The 20,585-nt window shown below is 36.3% G+C and overlaps 1 protein-coding gene across 1 annotated transcript in view; it reads left to right on the plus strand.

The window, feature by feature from the left end:
- The first annotated feature begins 262 nt into the window (after nt 1-262).
- The window catches only part of LOC108908461 (26S proteasome non-ATPase regulatory subunit 1), a 200,930-nt gene continuing 180,607 nt past the window's right edge, over nt 263-20,585 (plus strand). The window contains exons 1-10 of the mRNA XM_018712501.1: nt 263-382; nt 668-785; nt 844-1,013; nt 1,068-1,306; nt 1,691-2,101; nt 2,164-2,390; nt 2,444-2,696; nt 2,753-2,941; nt 9,710-9,925; nt 13,817-13,881. Of these exons, the coding sequence (XP_018568017.1) occupies nt 364-382; nt 668-785; nt 844-1,013; nt 1,068-1,306; nt 1,691-2,101; nt 2,164-2,390; nt 2,444-2,696; nt 2,753-2,941; nt 9,710-9,925; nt 13,817-13,881 (1,907 nt within the window). The 5' untranslated portion in view covers nt 263-363. The remainder of the gene's footprint in view (nt 383-667; nt 786-843; nt 1,014-1,067; nt 1,307-1,690; nt 2,102-2,163; nt 2,391-2,443; nt 2,697-2,752; nt 2,942-9,709; nt 9,926-13,816; nt 13,882-20,585) is intronic.

The following is a 20,585-nucleotide window of genomic DNA, read 5'->3' on the forward strand; positions in this document are numbered from 1 at the left end:
TAGGTAATAAAACTAATTTCAACTTATACAATACAGTTTCCTGTACCATTAAGGAAAAAGATCACTTCCATTAATTATTCATTTATTTTACATATTTAATTTTGTCGTACCTACAACTTGTTTGTTTTGATAACAAAGACTAATTGAATAAAGTAAAACGAATAATAATACTATTTTTGAAAAATATTTTTTTGTTTACATTGGCAACCCTGAATTGTTAAAATTTGCGCTGCGCAGGAGTCAATTTTGGTTTAGAATTGAATGTCAAAATTTATTACTGTTCGTATTCATCATAAAGAAAAGTGTTTTGTGTTTGTGACGCGATTATTCGGTATTAAAAAGTGTTAAAACGTGGTTATTAACATGAATATTACGTCTGCTGGTAAGTGAATTATTCACATTATTAGTTATGTGCTAAAAAACAGGATAAATTTTGAATTTCCACTTATTTTGCACATGCGTTTTGCAAGTCATCTACATGACACTTTCAAAATTGCATTTAAACTTGAGAAAACTAACTCAAAATGTTAATGATATATACATTTAACTAAAAAATATGTATCGCTTTTCTTTCATTGTAGTGCGATATTTTTATTTCTTTCAAAAATAAGTAAATAATTTCTCTTAACCTCACTTTGACCTGTTGTCTAACAAAAACCAATTTCAGCGGGAATAATTTCCCTTTTGGAGGAGCCCAGACCAGAACTTAAAGTATTTGCTTTAAGAAAACTTGACTCCATTGTCGATGAGTTTTGGCCTGAGATTTCTGAAGCTATCGAGAAAATGTAAGATTCCTTTACCATATCGTTTCAACCTTATTTTTGAGTTATGCATGTATTTCAGTGAAATTCTGCATGAAGATAAAGTTTTCCAACAACACCAGTTGGCAGCCTTGGTTGCCAGTAAGGTCTACTATCACTTAGGCTCATTTGAAGACTCCCTGACTTACGCTCTTGGTGCTGGCGACCTTTTTGACGTCAATGCTCGCAGCGAATACGTGGAAACCACCTTGGGTATGTCACACACATATATTTGTACTCTGGCGCTACTGCGTGATTATTTTACAGCTAAATGCATCGATTACTACACCCAGCAACGTATTGCACTAGCGGAAGGTTTACCAGAGGCAAAATCTATCGATTCGAGGCTTGAAGCTATCGTCAACAGGATGTTCCAACGCTGCCTCGATGACGGCCAGTACCGTCAGGCCATGGGGCTTGCTTTGGAAACGAGACGGATGGATATTTTCGAATCCTCTATTACGCAGTCTGATGACATTATCAGCATGCTGTCATATGCATTTCAAGTAAGTGATAGATACATTTTTTATGTAAATTAGGAATGTTTGTCATACATTTCAGGGCTTTGAAACTGTTCAAGTTTTTCTATATTCAAATTTCAGTTTATTATTGTATGAGACAACCTCATATATTAAATTCACCTTGGAATTTTGCATTATAACAGTTTGTTTAGTAGGCATATTTTTCAATTGTTTTAATACATAACCTCACTTTTTAAAATTTTCTCGAGTCGTCACATTTTAAATGTTTTGTACTGTTTTGTGAATGCATGGAGGGCACATTTTTTCAGTTGTTTTAATAGAAAAAAATTCACATTTTAAAATTTTCACTATTCATCACACTTTTTAAATGTTTCGTGCTATTTTGAGAATATATTCTTCACGGTTTAGGTTGCGATGAGTCTCATCCAAAACAGAGCTTTCCGCAACACGGTGCTGCGCTCTCTTGTCGGTTTATATCGCGGTTTGAACACCCCCGACTACATCAACATGTGTCAGTGTCTCATCTTCCTGGAAGATCCCCTTTCCGTGGCTGAAGTTTTGGATAAGCTCGTTCTGGGCAAGGAAGAAAGCGAACTGATGTCGTACCAGATCGCTTTTGACTTGTACGAGTCGGCTACGCAACAGTTTTTGGAGCGGGTCCTAGCCGCGCTTAGGGCCACCGCTCCTATTCCTGCTCTACTAGAGGAGAAGATCAAGCCGAAGATAACGGAGAGTCAGGCCGCTGTGGCTGAGGCTGGGGAGGCAGTAGCTGAAACTTCTAAGCCTGAAGTAAAGGAGGAGAAGTCTCTAGAGAGCTTGGTAAGTGAAATTTAGAAGAAAATTGACGTCGTTATATTTCGTGAACGTGTATTTTTTTTTAGAGTGAAACTGACAGGGAGCATCAAGCTCGAATCGAAAAACTTCACACCATCCTCTCGGGGGAGGTTTCCATCGAGCTCCACTTGCAGTTCCTCATAAGATCGAACCACGCCGACTTGCTAATTTTGAAACAGACCAAAGAGACTGTCCGAGTCAGTATTTGCCACACGGCGACGGTTATCGCCAACGCTTTTATGCACAGCGGAACGACCAGCGATCAATTTTTAAGGTAATACGTTCAAAAAAATTTGTTTTCTACTAATTGCCCCCGTTCCGTTTTAGAGATAACTTGGAGTGGTTGGCCAGGGCGACGAATTGGGCGAAACTCACCGCCACGGCTTCCTTGGGCGTTATCCACCGCGGGCACGAACAGGAAGCCCTGACGTTGATGCAGAGCTACCTTCCGAAGGAAGTGGGGCCGAGTTCCGGGTACTCTGAAGGCGGCGGTCTTTACGCTTTGGGTCTGATCCATGCCAATCACGGGGCCAACATCATAGATTACCTGTTGGGACAGTTGAAGGACGCACAAAACGAGGTAAGCCGTTAGAATCGTTTTGGAAAGAGGAAATCGTCATTTAATTCTTGTTGCAGATGGTCAGGCACGGCGGGTGTTTGGGTCTCGGCCTCTCCGCCATGGGTACTCACAGGCAGGACGTCTACGAGCAGCTCAAGTTCAATCTGTATCAAGATGACGCCAATACCGGCGAAGCCGCCGGTATTGCCATGGGTATGGTCATGCTGGGCTCCAAAAATGCTTCGGCTATCGAGGATATGGTGGCGGTAAGTGAACACATTAATCAGTTTTCCGGTTTATTATTTTTTTATATGTCATGTTTCGTTTCTCGATAATTAGGTGGCGCTTTTGTTTGTTTTCTTTCTTTTTGTTCTGTGGGTGGTTTAATGAAAATGTCGATATTGATGATTGAGTCACAGTTTTTGAAGATATTGAAAATCTTGATTTAAAAATAGTTTGCAACAAATCGCATAAATGCGATAATAAGTGACTATTTTTCGTTTTGTTCTGTGGTTGGTTTAGTTGTAGTTAGTAGTCTGTGGTAGTTAGAAGTTTTAGCAGAACATGAAAGTTTTGCTTTATATAAATAATTTGGAAAATTTGATGTAGCTTGTTTCATTTTACAAATAATAGGATACATTGAATTTTCTTCTTTTTTTGTTCTGTGGGTGATTTAGCATGTATATACTAATGTTAATGGTTGAATAACAATTGTAGCATAAATAAGTTTTGATTTATTGTGTTATTTTTCGTTATACAAACAATAACAGTAGTTTACTTTTTTCTTTCTTTTTGTTCTGTGGATGGTCCAGTGGAAATACCATTGTAAGACAACTGAATAACACTAGCAGCAGAAGTTGAAAGTTTTGAGTTGTAGATAAAAATTTGATGTAGAACAAATTGACCACAAATGTCATATTTTGTTTGTCAAAAAATAAGTGAGGGTTTTATTGTCCTTTATTTTTTGTTCCATGGGTAGTTTAATAGAATAAGCTTTGTTTGAGGAATTAAATTTTACACAGGTGTCACATTTTTGTTCGAAAACAGTGACAGTTTGATTTTTCTCATTTCTTTTTGTTCCACGGGAACAAAAAAAAAACAGGTGACAGTTTAATTTTTCTTTCTTTTTGTTCTGTGGGTGGTTCAGTAGAAATAACAGTGTGGACAACTTAATAACAGTCGTAGTAGAAATAGAAATTTACAGTTGTAACTAGTGTTGCCAGATCTCCGGGTTTGACCCCAGAGTCTTAGGGGTTTGATGGTACACCTTCGGGCTCCGGGTTAACATGTTATTTCTCCGGGTTTTCTGGAAAAATCGTGATTTCCACATTTCCTGATTCCGTTTCTGTTTTTTATTTCCTCCTGGTCTGTTCACGAAGTTGATATTTCCTGATTACGTCCTTTTTTTTTAGACCTCGATTTCTTCAAAAAAGCAACAACTCTAGTTGTAATAGAAATTGAAAATTTGTCATAAAACAAATGACATACAAATATCATGTTTCATTTTGCAAATAATAGGTGGCACTTTTGTTGTTTTTCCTTTTTTTTGTTCTGTGGTTGATTTAGTGAAAATTTCAGTGTTGATGATTTGAGTAACTGTTTTAGCAAAAATGAATAATTTCAGTTTATGATTCACAGAATTTAATGTAGTTTATATCAAACATGTCAAATTAAATGAACTTTTGTTTTTCTAACTGTCCGTCTGTGTTCGATCTGTAGGGTGTCCGGAAATCACAGACAAATTTAAAGGATAATTCAGACTGTATTAATAAATATGATGGTAGAAGTTCCTATGGCCATTTTTTAATATTTGATTATTAACAGAGTTATATAACCTGAAAGTAAATATTTTTTTAATTAATATTTAGCCAATACTACTTTTAGATAAGTATTGTTTTGACTTTGTTATGCTTAAATGACTCTTATGGATTAGAAAATTGATCATAACTTTTTTATTTGCGATATATAATAAATAACAACTTACTATTAAGTATCAAAAAAAAATATTTCGAAATGATTTTGTTGTTCCGAGTTGGAAAAGGTGAATATTATTAGCTTGGAAGATGACTTTTTCTTAATATTTTTTGCCGATCTTCAGTATGTTTTATTTTTAAATACAAAATATTGTGTGATCAATATTCTGATTAATTAGGGCTTTAAAATTTGATGATTTTTCGTTGGCCAGATGTAGTATGTGTACTAAATTTTAAAAAATTGCCAACAAAAACAAAATAATTTTGAGGTTATGTTATAATATTATGTTGTGCCATTATTTTTCAGAATAGAATACCCCTTAAATTTTTTTTCGTAGTTTGGCCACCTTGTGTTATATTTCGCCGATAACACTATTCTTACTTAAAAAAGAGACACCTCGTGCTATTAACTTGAACTAGTATCTTGTCGGTATCTGTAATCGTGGGATTGTGCTGTAACGGCAATCACCATAGATGTCGCTTAACCTACGTACAGAAATATAGAAACGGTGAAAATGTGAAACTGACATATGGTGCCACCTAGTTCATTCAATTACAATTTCAAGCGGATTTGTCACGTAAATAACCTAAGAATGATACAATTCTTCATGGTAGCCGACTGTAGCAGCAATCAGTAGCGGTAGATGGCGCCGTACTTGTTTTATATGTTTTTATAAAAACAACAATATCTTGTATTTATATTAAACTCAAATTTTGAGACATTCGCTACAGGGTGTTTAAAATTTTGGTGGAGAAACTTATTCTCTCTTTCATCTTTTCTAAAGAGTGAATTTTCAAACAAAAGTTTATCTTAGCGAAAGGAATAATTCCATAATTAAAACAAAGAGGTCGTCAAAATTATACCACCTGTTCAGTTAAACTAATATTTTTCCTTTATTGTAAAGGTATTCAAACAAATTGTAAATATTTTTTGAAAATATCTTATCAAATCCAAATCAAAGTCAAATTAAATTAGATTTTTACGTTCCAAAATTTAGTTCAGTAAACAGACACTTAAAATTTTCGAAAAATTCCGTAGAATTGAATGAACTACTTTCTTCAGTCGAATGTTAGGGCTTCATTTTCAAAATAGCGTCCAAAGTTCGAAAAAAAAAGTTTTTTTCATTAAAAAAAACCTAAACATTTTAGAAAAAAATGTTTTAGACAGAAGTTGTAGAACTTTTTATAACAAAAATTTTGAGCCTAATCCAATGTCAATTGATAAACAAATGTATTAGTTATTGCAAAAAAACGGCTAAAAATCGCAGTTTTTATAAATTCGATGTCTTTAAAACGAAAAAAAAATTTTTATGAAACTTTCAGAATATGTAGTCCTTGACAAGTATAGAATAAGGACATTTTTGTAAAATTGCAAAATGGTTGATAGTTTTTGCAAAAATTGTGTTTTTGGAAAAAAAGAAATTATTTCAAGTTTCAATAAATCATACAGTAATGCACTTACGACCCATCTTGGGTTTAAAATTTTCTCTAAGAATTGTACTTTCCTGCGCAAATTGTGCGCGTATTGCAAAGTAATTGGAAATTTGCGAAAAATCTACCGAAACTCGGATCGAAAAATGTAGATCTTCGTCTTATCGTTGAAATTTAATCGGACTCCTCATTATTCTAAATTCATACCGTGTAAAAACATTTAACGCCGCCGTACGGTTACGTGTTTCATCTTCTGGGGTATCGATTCGTTGCATCTACGAGTACAATGCACCTGTCAAATCTGGAACGGGCTTATTATTTTTCGATTACCGCCGTCGGGTCGCAATAAAGCGAAATTGATGTCGGGTTGCGCGGAAGGGGTAGTTACATGTAGTCCGCTCTGCATATGACACTCTAATTATTCTAATATTGACCGTACCGTGCCGGTCCGCTCTGCGAAGCCCTAAATCTGCAATGAGGTAGATTATATTTCTAATGCTTCTTTTATAACAGTATTTTAGTATATTGAAAATGCACATGGGAAATCTTGGTCTCAAATCTCAAGTTAAGCTTTTCTAAGCACCCCCCACAACATATAAAAAACTTGGCTTTCCCGGTTCACTTTCTGTTCCAAATGTACAGAATGACTGGACTAATTGCTAGTTTTCTCTTGCAAGTCCGGTGGAGTATTCTTAAATTCTTCGTCACTGTCTGAGTTACCATGCATGTTAACTTATTTATAGAATTACAGTTGTTCATAACTTATTGTTATTTTACACTTGTTGCCCAATATTACTTACTCATATTTTTAGGGTCTATATTATTCATTTTCACATATGCTAGGCAAAAAACTGAGTATAATCCCATTTTACCTCTACTAAAGGCCAATCGCCAGCGGAAAGGTTAAAAGTCGGAACTGTGACTGCTTTATAAAACTGTTAAAAGGTTGGAAATGCCGTCGGGGTACTATAAAACATTCTTCGGAAAATGCCCCCGTTCGTTCCAGCTAAATAAAAGCAGTTAAAACTTTCAAGTTGTAGTTTTAAGCGAAGTTTTCTTGAATAAATTGGATAAGTGGATCCTCCGTAATAATGGACTGCGCTTTTCGCGTTGTTTTTTGCTCTTTCGATTCCACGAAAGGTCTTTTTATTAGCTGTTGTAAAATCACTGCGACCGAAGTTCATTCTAGTTACGGTGACCTCCATTGGAATATTTCAGAGACTACCTACTTCGATGTCAATTTTGAAAATTTAGACGTTGGGGTCCTCGGGGGTGTTTGTTAAAGCTTCTTTGTATCTAAATCTAACCGTTTTCGAGATAATCGACATTTTATAAAAATTTTGACTGATGCAAGCGTTTCGAAAATTCCTTATATCTTTCTTCGTTCTGGAAGCGTTCACTTGCTTTTCGGAACACACAAAAAACCTTCCACTATAAACACCGACGGATACGCGATAACAAAGGCAACAGTATACTGACGTGACGTGAACGTGAAAAGCATTCTGAAGAAGCAGCTCACGCATGTCTCGCTTGACATGCCATTGAATTGCGGCTCTCTCTGAGCCCTAGTGATTATGTGAAGCTGTTTTTTTGCCGATAAAGATAAACAGTTGTGTTCTCTTTCTCCATTCTTCCATTACTTTGAAATAAAGTATAAAATATTTATCGTATTTTTCCTTTGGCGATCTCCGATGTTCGACAAGCCCGAATGAACTTGGCGTAATAATCTTAAAAATGTTAGTCAGTGCATCCTTGATGGGGTTGGAAAAAGTTGCCAAGGCGTTCGTATTTCTGATGAGCTGATGGGGAGATCGATGAGACTGTCCAAGTCGCGTCTTAATTAATACTTTGAAATTTATGCTCTCCTGGGAGTTCTGGGGTCGCGCCGTCGTAGTTTATTAATTACGACAAGTTAGCGGTGAAAAGCGAACACGATTTGAATATTGTAAAAGTAAAAAAAAATGGAGGCTAGAAAACTGAACCGTGGGGAATTTGCAAACAAACTCGGACAGAAAATCAATATATACAGGGTGTCTCAATATTCCATGTACATTGAGCTGCCACAGCTTCCTGCGATCTAAATAAGCAATAAATAAGCAATTTTATCAATAAATTTCTACTTGGTCCTCCTATTAGATTACCAAATCGTGTCGACGGCAACAGTTATTTAGATTTTCTGCAAATATTCTGCCGGGATTGTTTAACGATCTACCAGTTAATAGTCTTCAGTCGCAATGTAAGAGAACAGTTAAATTATCAGTACCCAGGCAGATTGATAGGTAGGGAACACGATGCTTCAATTCACTGGCCACCACATTCACCTGACTTAAATCCCTGTGATTTTTTTATTTAGACCGTAAAATAGAAATTATACTCTGTGAGTGAGTAGTGAGTGTAGAAATTAACAATGTACATGTTAATGGCACACGTGTAAAACTAGGTTCCACCTGACATAGCGCAAATTCCGCAATCGTGAGGTTTCGAGGCTGCAAGTTCTAATCCGTCTCGGCTGCAAATATAGTTTGTAGTTGCTAACTAGTCCGGTGATGGATGTTCCGTACATCTCAGTCTACCCGTTGGGGGGTAACTTTCTCGGTTTAGGATAACGTCGGGAGCATGTCGTGCTCTTGTTGGCTTCCATGTACCGAAATTGCCACCAGTGCAGGCTGTCAGTTCTCGTTGTTATTTTCTAGGATTAGTCAGAATTATTTCTGTGTGAAGTTTTTTAATGGTTTGTTTAGGGTAATGTGGAATTTAAGAGGTTATTACACCTCAGTCCCAAAATAGTTAGCAGTGGCTCATTTCTCAGCGATGCGATTCCATGGACGTATCATTTTAGAGGTTCAAAAAATTGTTAAACACAGAACGACAAATAGATACGTCGCTTTTGATAAAAACTGAATTAGTATTACAAATTTACACCCGCCTTGATTTATTCAAATATCAAAGAGGCCGGTAGGCACTTGTTATTATGTTATTTATACTAAAGAATGTATTCAGTAATTCTGCTTTTCTAGAAATCGCCATGGCAACGACAAGAAGTCAAACCATGCAGCTTAAGTCGTCTCTTTTCTTGTACGCTATAAGCAAAGATAGGCGCTTGTAACAAAAGCACCTTCCACACGCGCACGCACAAGCAGAAATTATCGGAACACTATGCGAAATGAACAGCACATTACATTTTTCATGCATGAAATACACAAACATGATTATTTCACATTAAGAAGGAGTAAAAATTGTTGTTTGAATTGTTCGTACTGTCTACTGTCTACTATCTATCTGTCTACTATTACTGTTTTTTTAATGCTTATTAAACTAAATATGTTATGGACGAATTTAAGTTTTTTTGGGTTAGGAAAAATTGAAGAAGTACGAAAAACTCTCTTACGAGTAATAGTATTGCAGTATTTTTTTATTTCGGTTTACTTTCTGATTTCAAACCTTAAATCAATCTGACGCCAGGGAATGGTTGATTTGTTACTTCATACAATTCCAGGATACAGTGTTGACGTCTTAAACCACACAGTAAACTTTTAAACTAATTAGAACACGCCCACCGAAACATTTTGCCTCATTTTCTTGTTCTTGTACATGCGTCTCATTTTAAAATGTGACTTTTCTCCTTTCCAGTATGCCCAAGAGAGCCAGCACGAAAAAATCCTGCGCGGCCTCGCCGTAGGCATCGCCTTCACCATGTACGGTCGTTTAGAAGAGGCCGACCCCCTCATCCAGCAACTGACCTCCGACAAGGACCCCATCCTCCGCAGATCCGGAATGTACACACTCGCCATGGCCTACTGCGGCACCGGACACAACCAGGCCATCAGGAAGCTGCTGCACGTGGCCGTAAGTCATCTGTTTTTTTTTTTTACACCCACTAGATCGGAGTAACTTTTCAATAACCGTTAATTTACGCACCTTTCCTTCTTCCAAGAGGAAGAGACGCGGTTTCACCCCACTTTATCGGCCGAGTTCCGACCGAATAAAGTTTACGCTCGGCTGGGAATTGTTTGTTTTCCGGGAGGGATTTTAAAGTTGCTTCCGGGAGGCTTTTTAGTTTGCGAGCGATTAATATTTAACATCGTACCCGCGAAAACTTGCTCGAGTTGTCGCGGGGATCAGGAGTGGGATATTTCGAATACTTCCAAGAAAATCTATATTATAAATTATTTTGAGAACTACTGAAAGATTTTATAAAAAGTTAACATGTCTGCGATAAAAATCGTTATTAATCAAGATGGCCGGCGTGCTTTTTTTGTCTTCGTAAGTGCATTGTCAGGGGCGAGACGTGTTTACTTTCTGCTTGTTCACGCCGTCTCGTTATAAATTGGACGGGAGAAGACCTGGAGCTGCTTACTTTTTAATAGGGGACGAAATAAGACGCGCACAATGCTCGATCGGATAAACATCCTAAATAAATAATTGTGCCGTATAACTCAGACGTCGCGTCTCGTATAAAAAGTCAACATTCATAAAAAAGTTCGAAGGATTTTAAAAAAATCGTTTTTAGCATCAATCGTCATCACTTTAGCTGATCCCCACGATGGGCGCCAAGCCGGGGGGCCTCGACTCTCGCGCAGGAGTCGTTCTCATATATGCATATACATCCCGAATGTGAAGTGTGGGTGATAAATGTCTGAATAGATTCTTTTCGCGAGAACGGATAAATCTCATTGATGAAATGAAAAGGGTAGGATGAAAGGGGTTGGGGGGAGCGGGAGAACTTTGTTCGCATATATATCAAATGAAGAGCGAGCGAAAGAAAACCCGAACTCCTTAAGAGAAATGTAATGTGACGTTCAGACGGGCGATAGATCTGGCCGTTCGCAATATTTTCTGGATTGGATGTCGCTAGGTCGGGCCTGTGGGTGTGCATCGACAGTTCACAGAGCGTTTTCCAGGCATTGAACTTGAAAAAAAAATACGATATTAATTTCTATAGTCAGGTTTTTTTTTAATTAGGTCTGTATTTTTATCCTTATAGTAGTCCAGTCTTAAAATACGTAAATCTGCGATTTTAGCATTTTTTTCATACAAGGGTAGTTTTCACCCCCAAACAGAAAAAAGCACACATCTAGACAATACAACTTTTGAAGTGGGGGGTCAGATGAGCTTGTATTGCTGCAAATTTTCAGGAAAATCCACGCTATCCGAAAAAATTGGGAGCTTTTACTTTATTTTCAGTGACTGGACTATAAAGGGCGAATCAGTCATAGTGTTCTTAATATTAAGGGAAGATAGGAAAAATGAGTAGGATACCAATACGCGATTTAAATAACGTTCAAATAAAAACGTGGTCGTAGTTGGCTCTGACACATTGGACGTAGGGCGTAGCTTATAGCGACCAACTTAACCTCATTTCTCAACGAGCTGTATAGCAGCTGTCAAAGCGGCGATATAGCGCTTTGACAGATGACGTTTAAGTTCATTTGCTATACGCTACGCCCTACGTCCAAATTTTCAGAACCAACTTGACCACGTTTTTATTTGAACGCTCGTTATTTTAAAATGCATATTTACGCCGAAAAGGGATATTTTCAAATCATTATTTAAACACCTTTTTCGATGTTCTTGGCTGCTAACCCGTAAAGGTTTATCAAATGTAAATCTTGACCTACCGTAATATCCGGTTATTAACCTAGTTGTTATTGCCTGTTTAATCCTTAGGGAACTACATCGAATAATCAAAGCTTTTTAGCGAGACACATGAATGAATAAGGTATTTTTTTACATTTTAAATATTAGCAAGTATTATTTATTTGTTAATAAAAACAAATGTATAACGATGATAATTGTTTTCGAATTTTAGGGTATTACAATTTAGTATTTTTAATATTGTTAACGTTTTCACTATGTTTTGTAATCGAATATGAGGTCTTAGTATTATGTTCTATTAATTAATCAGTTTGTAGTACGTATACCTAGTGACTTATTGCTTTTTAGAGAGTAATACGGCACTTACCTATTTAAAATGTCAGTACGGCTAAAAAAAACACTCATTCGTCCATAGCACTTTGTTAATTAAGTTAAAAACCCCTGGACTCTGATTTTAAAATCAATTGCAAAATTCAACACGACTGAGAAAATCAGCTGTTTCGCTTCAACGTTAGAAGGCTCTGTAGTCTGCCAGCGTCTTTCCTGTCACAAAATGTGTTGCGAAGTGCAACGCTGAATTAACGGGAGTTTAGGGGTAATTTGCTTATTTTTTTAAAAGGACCAGTAATTTTTTTTTTGATCTGTCTTTATTAGGCCTTATGAATACGTGGCTCAAATTAATGGCATTATAACTATTTTTTGTCACCTGTGAAATAATTTGGAACATTAATGTAATACATCGTTGCGTCAAAAGGATCAATCAAGGGTTATTTCATGAAAATAGTTTTGCTTAACCAAAAAATCTCTAAAAATAGCACACAAGTACAACATTAAAAAAAATACATCTTTGTATGTCGCACGTGTCAAAAAATTGACGTGGTTTTTCAATTAATCTTTTTTCGTCCTTAAAATGTGTAGTTCCTTTTTTAATTATGTCTGATCGTTGGATGTTTGTTTTTCTCTGCTTCCATACCTAGATAAATCAGTCATATGTATGTGCGACACACCTCAAGTACTTGGTATAGCCGCTAACGAGTGGCATGACGTCACAACGTGCCTTCCGTGCGTTTTCCTGCGCCTCGTTTTCAATAATTATTATTTTGAGGGAGAAATTGTTTAAAAAAATTCGATTTTTTGCACATGAACTATGATGTATACTTAGAATTAAAAGAAAAACTTGTTAAGTGAGCCCATTCGTTGTAGTACATCGAGATCTCATTCTACAGATGACTCTACATACTTCTGTATGAATGCGCTTGCATATAATACTTTTAAATCGAGCTCGCCACAATTCAGTAGTGTAAAATTTCTTTGCACTCTGTCATTAATTATAGTAAAAACGATACATCAGTTACGTACCCCCATGGCAAAAAAATAATTTGTAGTAGACTAGACCACCATACCCATACGTTTTTGGAGTTGCTGGATCCAAATCCGGTGTCCTTTTGACGGGATTAGTTCTTGTTCAAGGTCATTTGATCAACCCCTTTTTTTTTCATGGTAATACAGTTTTTGTTCCCGGATTTTTAGAGAGCGAGTAATTTTGCGGACGATGCGTGATTTATATATATTTTAAGGTATTGTTCAAGGTTATTTAGGTTATTTGGAAGTCAACTCTCGCTTTTCTTGCGTTATTTTTTAATTTTCAAGGTCAGGTCAGGACAAACCCTCCTCTCGAACTTCTCAAGTTGGTATCTCGTCGGTATAGCGGGATATCGGCGAAATAACCTCTACAAAAGTCGTTTGAGTCATTGGGAAAGTTCGAGAGGGGGTTTGACTTTCAAACGACATTGGTAATTAAAAAAATAACTCAACCACGCTTCCGAACGTAAAATTTCTCGCTCTTCAAGATTTCGGAATCAGAAATTATATTACCGTCAAATAACAAAAGTTGACCTTCAAATAACCTTGAACAAGAGCAAACTGACAACGTTTTAGGATTCAAGCACCTCAAAAACATATAAAAATGTGAACGAAACCTTAAATTCATGCAGCGTGCAATATTGGACGTCAAAGATTTTGTCCCCGGGGAGTCTGGCGTGCGTATGCGGACATATTCGATGTAGTTTTTGCTAACACAAAGGCCATGGGGCGCGTATTCCCCGGGACGTTTTTTTTTTTCTTATTGTCTTTTCTTTTTAGGTCTCCGATGTTAACGATGATGTTAGGAGGGCAGCAGTCACCGCCCTGGGATTCCTTCTGTTCAGGTGAGTTTTTTTTTCATTGTCTGCCTCTCGAATAGAACAGAAAAATGCGTTGTTTTTACTAGAAAAATATAAAGGCGTTTCCGACCGGACGGAGACCTAACTCTAGCAAAAGCATTTCCACTGGTTGATTGAACAACAAGCCGTATTGTTTTTAAAGCAACAATCTTTCATTATAGCCGGTTAGATTTCTTTGCAACGGAATAATTTCTGCCTAGTTTTTGTTTGAAGTGTCTTAACAAAGACGGAAAAATGGTTTGTAACAGTTCAAGGTCGTTACCACATACTCGAATATACTTTACAATATTTCACAGTGGATTTGAAGAGCTTTTATGCAGTTTAAAGCTGGTTTGGTGTACGAGGAGGAAAAATAACTGGTCACCTTTTTTAAAAAATACATAATTTATTTTTTCGGTTTACAAACGTTAGTTACCTTCGAAGTACCCTCAATTAATACTACTATATTGATTCAAACGTTTTTTCCACTGCGCGAAATACCTCCGGAATATCTGAAAAACGTTTCTCTTTCAGCTCCCTTTTTATCCGGGGGAACAAATAAAAAATCACAAGGTGTCAGATCAGGCGAGTAGGGTGGGTGAGCAAGCGGTGTCATGCGGTTTTTTGATATTTTCTTCGGCCAAAACGGGTCCCGCTGAGCTAAACGAAATACCAGCAAGTACCTACATAAATAGTACGCCTTCCATCTTTGTACACAAGCAATGCCTCGTTTAAATCGAGAATACCACTCACACGCTCCAGTTCTTTCCAAGGCTTGTTCTTTATAAGCTGTAGACAACATATCAACCGCGTTCGATGCACTTCTACTGAGCAGAGAGCAAAATTTCAATTCCGCACGCTGTTTTCGATTATTTAAAAAATCGAAGAGATGAAATAGTCGTCGTACGAAAAGTGTCCCAGGAGCTCGCTACAACCGTCTCCAGCGACACCACTTGGCTGACTGACTCAGGAAGCGTTACGTAACACCCATCTAGCGGTAGAAGTCCGAACTACAAGTGTGGCGCGCGTAGCGAATTTTGTCCGATTAATTTTAGGCCCCCCTCGTATCTTGTGTTCTAAAGCTGTTTTCATTCACTTCATCGCTTTCTGAAGCGATTTCGATGTACTTTGACATATTTTATAGAAGTTTTGGGCCTTTTTGAATTAAGTATTTTAGAATTTTGGACATTAAACCCTATTAGAGGAATATTGATTGATTTTCAAGCTTTTTTGATGTATGGTGATGTCTCCAAATTATTATTATGCATTCCAAGATTATTTTGAGGTATTTTGTTTAATTTTTTTTAGTGGTTTTCACGTATTTGGTGTCTCGTAAAGGGTGGTTTGAGGTATTTGCTTTTATTCTCAAGTATAGTTAATACATTATTTTTCTATAAATTTGTCATTTTTTTCGCTATTTCCTTGTATTGGCTATTCTCAAACAAAATTCTATGGACTTGGGAAGAAAAAAAATTATTTAATTTAAATTAATTTGAGTAAAATCTAAAATCCAGCTAAACATCAAAGTGGACCTAGGCCTTAAATCCTCAAGTTTTTCATTCTGAAAAATGTATCTTAATGGCATTTTGTGGTATTTAATTCAGAAATGGCACTTTATTGGTAAAAAAGATTCTGGATTTCCAAGCCTTACTGGCTTTTGCGGACTCTACCGTTTTACTGACTATACAACTAACGCTGACGTCACTAGGGATAAGGCGTCAGACGTAAGGCTTTGTATTGTATGTGGTAAAATCAGGGCCCACTTTACGCTGATTGAGGCTAGCTGTACGTCATTTGCATGTCAAAGAACCGGCCCCTGGTGGGTGGGTTGTTTAAATTTAATGCCATCAGTGGTTTCGGTTACAGCGTTGCTAAAACTTTGCGTCTGCAAAGCTACGGCCGCCTACGCGGGATGCTAATTTTCAGTGAATATGCATACAATCATTCTAAATCTGATCTATTATTAATTCGTATCGCTGGCTTTCACGTGGGCAACTATAACAATTTAATTATGGGATATTTTCGCGTATTTAACACACAAAATGAGGTAGGTCGGCATTGGATTTAAAAATTTCGCGCGGTACTTGTACGTCATTTGGCTCAATAAGACGCGTTTGCTGCCGTCTGTGGTCCGTACGGCATGTTTTAGTACCATAATAACGGTTGGTATGATCTTTGCGATATAAATAACAATTGATTGCATTAAAAAATACATTTTGAATATATTTTTATTGGTACCGAGACACAAAAGTATCGAATTAATACAAAGTCTGATATTAGATATATTTAAAATAGTCGCTAGCAGGATGTGTACTACTATAATGAACTTAAATGAAGGATGTATATAGAGAAAATAAGTAAAATAATTTGTAAATAATTGAAATTTCACGACAAAACGTCGACTGTCAAAGTTATAACTAAATTTGAATTTGCATATTCAATAAACTATGTAAATGCACTCATGTTGTACAATTATGTTGCAAAGAACATTAAAGAACTATGTTACAATGTAAAAGTCAATTATAAGTTCTGGCATGAGTATATCTAATCATCATAGAGAAATTTTGACAAGCCGTTGACGTTAGATGAAGGTATTTCACATATATTTCCGATTCATGCAATAAAACCTGTGTACCTGGCGCCAGAATATATGTGTGGAATAATACCTATACATCGGTGAAAACCTTTTTTGTAGCATATAAATCTTGACAGTTATTGTTCCGTTAAAATATTGTAAATTGTTAGTATAAAAGTGCATCAAGACTGCAAAATCATATGTGCAAAATGTAAAAGACCCTCATAATTCCATAAAAAGTGTTTAAACTCCAACCAAAGATCAATTTGTTGTGTAGACTGTAAAATGCTTGTCGGAGCGGAGTACTCAATAACTTTCTTTCGTTTACATCTGAAAAAACGAATCAAGACTGTGTAAAATGTGTTTAATAGATACTACTAAAGGCATAAAAAGAACATACATGCTGAGAATTAGTCTATGCATCAAAATTAAAGTGAATTTTGTAAAAATATGTAACATTTTGGCATAACGTTCAACTTAACCTAGAAATGTGTAATTAGTGTCAGGAGAGGCAGAAAAATGCAAGGAATCTGAAAATGGAAAGTCCATTGCATCACAAGTCCATTCAGAAGTCAGTATTTATAGAAATAAAATTTCAAAAATGCTCATTGTACGTTGCTATAGTAATTTTCAATTGTTTTTCACATTTTATAAAACCAATATCCGGGCTCGAGGTAGCCAGTCTCCCATGTTTACCTGTAGCAGCAACATCGTCAGTTTTGCTCCTAGAAAACAAGTGCTATCAATTATTATTGTCAACAAATCAGTAAAAATTCTTGTACTCACACAACCATGATTGGTGATTGAATGTTGTGACAAAATTTGACAGTCAAAAGTCAGAATATTAAATTAGTGAAAGTGACATTAGCCCGAAAATACATTCAGCAGTTTCTTCACAAGCAATTGATACAACAACAACAAATTGATACGAGGTGAACTTGTTAATTTGTATAAATAAAAAAAAGTGACAAGTGGAATCTTTAAAAATATCGTGCAGTATCGTTTCACCTGGAAAAGTTCCTGTGGCAGTATAAAGGATACTTCGGCAATTTCCGTTGCGAGACACCAGTTCAACGAGGGAACATCGGAGCAGCGCGACTACGTGTAGCAGATTTCGCAATACAGCGTGGTTACATGCTCATTGAAAAACCAGAAAGAAATATTTCACTGTAAATGTCGACACGTAGTAAACAAATTTGCAAATTTAATAGTCAAAGCGCTATATAAATCTTTACAGTAAAATTTCACTTGAACTACTGACAGTATAAACACATTTATGCGCTGTTATAGTAGAAATTTAGGGGGGAATTTATTGTTCAATTATTTAGTATAAGCATTACAACAATTATTGTACATTGTGGCGAAACCCATAACCTGCCAAATCTGTTAATATATTGAAATCTTGTTAATTTAGATACATCTTTTATTTAAGAATTTAGAATATAATCTCGACACATTCAAATTAAGATGAAAATATATATCAGAATAAAACAAAACATAGGAACCCACGCTTCTGTGTGACGTACTTATCCAATTTCTTCTCTTTCAGTGGAGAACGCGAGCTAACACACTGAGAGAGTCTCATAATCAAATAACAACTACATATAAAAAGCATAAGGGCGCCCAAAAATCAAAATCCAAAATCAAAACAATACATATAAAAAGTATAATGATAATAGTATATAACCATGACGTAAACGACGAGCTTGAATTGATAATAAGCCTAGGTGCTTGTACCTACCATGAGTTTGTGTCCTGGTTAATAAACTGCAGATACCCAAAGCTGACGTTCCTACGCAGCCCTCGCTAGCTTGGCCGAATCGTTATCGTGGAACAGCGCCAGCTGGAGTCGAAAGGTAGGAGCAAATTTCAACGCCCGCGCCGTTCCCGTTAGGGCCGTCCCAGTCATCTGCAGACGTGGAAGCTACTTGTAGTGGATCGAAGCGGTTCCCAAATTATTTAGCTGAGAGAGCTTGAAAATTCGAAAGTGTGTTGGAATTTATCTTCTACACCATCCCCTGTTATTTCAACTATCCATTTTGGTCCTCTGCACGCGTACGTCGTGACTAATCTCGGGGTACCCCTGCTTACTGGCTTTTCGTCCGAAAAAATTCGAAAGGTTGGTGAATTTCTCTCGGACTATCTCGTACTGCTTAGGTTGTTCATATTTTGGTCCTTTGCATGATGCAGGGGTTTATTTCGGAGGGCGATGAAGCGATGTTTCTGTTTACTGGCTTCTTGATACAAAAAACTCGAAAGGTGGGTGATTTTCGAGAATGGGAATGATATGTTTTATCTTGTGGATTCTTTAAAGACGAGTAAATAATTTGAAGTTCCTATAGCGCGGGAAGGTCATTTGCTGGCATGCCGTCCCGTACGGGATCAAAATTTGAATAATGACTTTCAACCCGGCTTCGAGTCTAATGTACTTTGCGGAATTACACGGCACATCACCCCCTACATCGATCGGATTGTGCTGGTAAGTTTTTTTTTCCGTCGAGCAATAAAGGAAATAATCCCCGTTCCTCTTTCTGGGATTTCTATTCTCGAATGATTGTAAACATTCCACAATTATCGTCTGCCGAGAACGTATTTTTGTTGTTGTTGTTATTGGGAATTCCTAGGATTGGCTTCGTTTTCGAGACCGGGAATCGTCAGCTGACGCCGTTCCTTCGGTTAATGTACGCCTTTGATTGTGCGGGACTATCTTGTAGCATATACGGGGTGTTCATGGAAAAATTATCTCATTAAAGTGCTCAATCGTGTTGAATACACTGTATACACTAACATTTTCGTAAAGATCAATAATGTGGCATATTTTTTAAAAATCCAACTCTGAAGTACTTAAATGTGTTCAGAGAAAGGTAATTATTTATGCCAATGTAGCAATAATTGCGGGTTATACATTATTTTATGAAAATTTTATTTAGAATTTATTTTTTTGTATTCTTAGTCGCGAGAGCGAGGAATTACACTGCCAGTATCTAAAAGCAAATCACGCAGGGTAGACATAATGTAAATCAAATATTGTAAACTGAAAATTGGGCACGAGAAACTCAAAAATGTCCTGCAATCGTCGAGACTAGTTTTAACTTTTCAACGGGGTAGTTTTTAATATCTGCCGCAAATAGAGTTGCTCGTCTAACTCTTCAAAGAGAGAAAAAAACTTGTTACCTCTTCTCTCGGTACCCTTTTGGGACACAAAACGTTTATTGCTCGGTGAATCGAGAAAGTTGCTAACGGGCTATTTACAGAAAAACGTTTAATTTGAAGCGGCGTTTTCCTTGAATTCTATGCGATGTCCGAAATTAACTCCCTCTTTAGTTTTTGTAACAGAATATGAACTTCAAGCGGTAACTTTTTAATTAATAATAAAACATTTTTTTGGCCTTAAAAAATTTCGAACAATAGCATTGCATATAAAAAAGACCGAAAAGGAACTAAAAACAATAAAAAAACGATCAAAGTTCAGTTGATTTAAATAATATTCCTCATAAAAATTGACATTAAATTTGCGAATAATACATAGATATATTATTTGATTCAAATACATGGACAATTTTTATATTAAGCAAAAAAAAACTAAAGTACTTACACAGATTGATCATATGAAGAATTCATCATTACTAACTTATTGTCTTGACTGTTAATTATTTGCTAAACGTAAAAAGTATTATTTAAATTTCTACTTAAAGAAAAGTATATTAAAATTTTTAAGAGTCGCGTGTATTTTATATACAGGGTGTATCACAATTAATAGCGCAAATTGAAACAGCTGCAAGCACACGATACTAGAAGCAAAAAAGTCTTACAATTAGTAAACATGGGTTCGCAAACGCACAATTTTCGAGATATAGGGTGTCAAAAAACATTTTTTTTTCTATTTTTTAACATTAGCTACATTTGAGCGCTAATTCAGTTTTTATTCAAACGACAGTGACGGAGATTTTAGGATTGCGTGAGGCTCTTTTGCCCCTAGGTCGAAAATGCCTGAAGTGTTGCGGACGTTGTGATTTTTGTTATTTATTTGCTTAATTTTGAATTTTTTTATCATGTTGCCACTTTCTTTCATGTTTTCCATCATAATAGGCCATTTATCCTGAAAACGCTTCGCTTTGGAGCTTTTGATGATGGG

This window comes from Anoplophora glabripennis, unplaced genomic scaffold, assembly GCF_000390285.2.
Source record: "Anoplophora glabripennis isolate ALB-LARVAE unplaced genomic scaffold, Agla_2.0 scaffold368, whole genome shotgun sequence".
NCBI lineage: Eukaryota > Metazoa > Arthropoda > Insecta > Coleoptera > Cerambycidae > Anoplophora > Anoplophora glabripennis.